The sequence below is a fragment of the Colobus angolensis genome, unplaced genomic scaffold, assembly GCF_000951035.1.
Source record: "Colobus angolensis palliatus isolate OR3802 unplaced genomic scaffold, Cang.pa_1.0 Scaffold136, whole genome shotgun sequence".
Lineage (NCBI taxonomy): Eukaryota > Metazoa > Chordata > Mammalia > Primates > Cercopithecidae > Colobus > Colobus angolensis.
In genome coordinates, this window is record NW_012114444.1 from 1,105,417 (window position 1) to 1,107,340 (window position 1,924).

Consider the following 1,924-nt stretch of genomic DNA (forward strand, 5'->3'; position numbering starts at 1 on the left):
AACGGGAGTGCAGTTCCTGTGTCGCTGTTGGTAACGGGGTAGGGGGCCCTCGAGGAGACTGATCCCCATCCGAATGCACCCCCCCTCTACTGCCCGCCCTGCCGCTCTGTCCTGGGGCTGCCCAAGGTCTGGGTGGAGGCTGAGACCCCCTTTGTAGTTACCTGGGGCCTTCCCTCAGCTCAGCCCTGCTGTGCACCCCCCAACTCAGAGCAGGCCCCCCACTGGCTCAGACAGGGCCCCCCAGCTCAGACAGGGCCTCCCAGCTGAGACAGGGCCCCCCAGTTCAGACAGGGTCCCCGAGCTCAGACAGGGCCCCCCAGCTCAGACAGGGTTCCCCCAGTTCAGACAGGGCCTCCCAGCTCAGACAGGGCCCCCCAGCTCAGACAGGGCCCCCCAGTTCAGACAGGGCCCCCCAGCTCAGACAGGGTTCCCCAGCCCAGACAGAGTCCCCAGCGCAGACAGGGAGGTGGGGGGGGATGGCCCCATGGTTGGTACTCAGCTGTGTTCCCGGATGCACGGTCTCCAGAGGGCCCAACCCTTGCTGCCCAGAGGCCGGAGAGGGGTGGGGGCCCTGTGTGGGTCAGTCTAAGCTGCAGGTTCTTTTGGGGGCCTCCTGCCCTGTGGCTTGGTCCCTGGGCCAGAACTGCCCCTGTGGGGGGCCAGGCTGGGCCCCCAGGGCCTCCTCCAGGCCTCGAGGTGGCCTCAGCTTTCCTCCCCTGCAGGAAATCGTGACTATCGTGGTGTTTGGCGTGGAGTACTTCGTGCGGATCTGGGCCGCAGGCTGCTGCTGCCGGTACCGTGGCTGGAGGGGGCGGCTCAAGTTTGCCCGGAAGCCATTCTGTGTGATTGGTGAGGCCTGGTGGGGGTCGCATTGCTGGAATCGGGGCCAGGGACCCAGGGACGGACTCAGCACTGGGGGGAGCTGGGGCTAGGTCTACGTGGGTCAGAGAGGCTGGGCAGGACTGGCTCCTTCTGGAAGTTTCTTCTCACCTGCTGACTTGGAGTCAGAGCCTGTGGTTAACTCGGCCTAAATGTCAGGAAGAGGGATGTTGTGCCGGGCTGCCCGTCCCGGGCCCTGCAGGCAGGGTAGACGATAGTAATGTCCTTCCTGGGTCCCGACAGAGCCCCCACCAGGCGCTGGGCATACACCTTCCGGCCCCTCTGCACAGCCTCCTGGAACCTGGGGTGGGGGGTTTCTCCACGCGGGTGCAGGGGGCGGCGCACCAGCTCACCAGCTCTATGCCCACTTTGTAGACATCATGGTGCTCATCGCCTCCATCGCGGTGCTGGCCGCCGGCTCCCAGGGCAATGTCTTTGCCACGTCCGCACTGCGGAGCCTGCGCTTCCTGCAGATTCTACGGATGATCCGCATGGACCGGCGGGGAGGCACCTGGAAGCTACTGGGCTCTGTGGTCTATGCCCACAGCAAGGTGAGTCATGGCGTCGAGGCTGGCGGTGGGCGCCCCCAGCCAGCAAGGGTCCTGGTCCAGACTGGGCCCCACCACTGCCTGGGGTTTGCTCCGGGAGCCCTGGGTGCAGGGATGGAGGTCAGTGGTGGCTCTGGCTGGAGCCCATCAGGTATGAACGAGCCTCCCTCCCCTTTCTTCTCAGTGCTTCTTCCCATGGCTTGGCCCATCTCTGTCGTCTGTCTCCAGAAAGCTGCTTTTTCGAAAGGCCGGGCCAGCCGTTTCGGCCCCTGCCACCCCCCACTTCCTGCCGTGAACCCTTGGCTCTGCGGCTGGGTGTTTTCTTTCCTGGGTTTTTAGTGCCTGGATCGATACATCGTGCTAGTCACCTGCCGGGTGGTTGTTTAAGCTGTGGCTTGTGGCGGCTGCTGGCCGGGGGACCCACGCGGTGGCTGTAGCCACACATGCTGAGTTCCAGGGGCCCCAGGCCCCCCAGTGACCGAGACCCCATCCTGCCA

At 65.2% G+C, this 1,924-nt stretch overlaps 2 protein-coding genes across 2 annotated transcripts in view; one reads left to right on the forward strand and one right to left on the reverse strand.

The window, feature by feature from the left end:
* The window catches only part of DNAJC5 (DnaJ (Hsp40) homolog, subfamily C, member 5), a 1,035,873-nt gene that overhangs the window by 565,843 nt on the left and 468,106 nt on the right, over nucleotides 1–1,924 (reverse strand). The gene's annotated exons all lie outside the window — the stretch shown is intronic.
* The window catches only part of KCNQ2 (potassium channel, voltage gated KQT-like subfamily Q, member 2), a 60,713-nt gene that overhangs the window by 20,110 nt on the left and 38,679 nt on the right, over nucleotides 1–1,924 (forward strand). Inside the window, exons 5-6 of the mRNA XM_011934541.1 lie at nucleotides 723–849; nucleotides 1,255–1,430. Coding sequence (XP_011789931.1) covers nucleotides 723–849; nucleotides 1,255–1,430 — 303 coding nt within the window. The remainder of the gene's footprint in view (nucleotides 1–722; nucleotides 850–1,254; nucleotides 1,431–1,924) is intronic.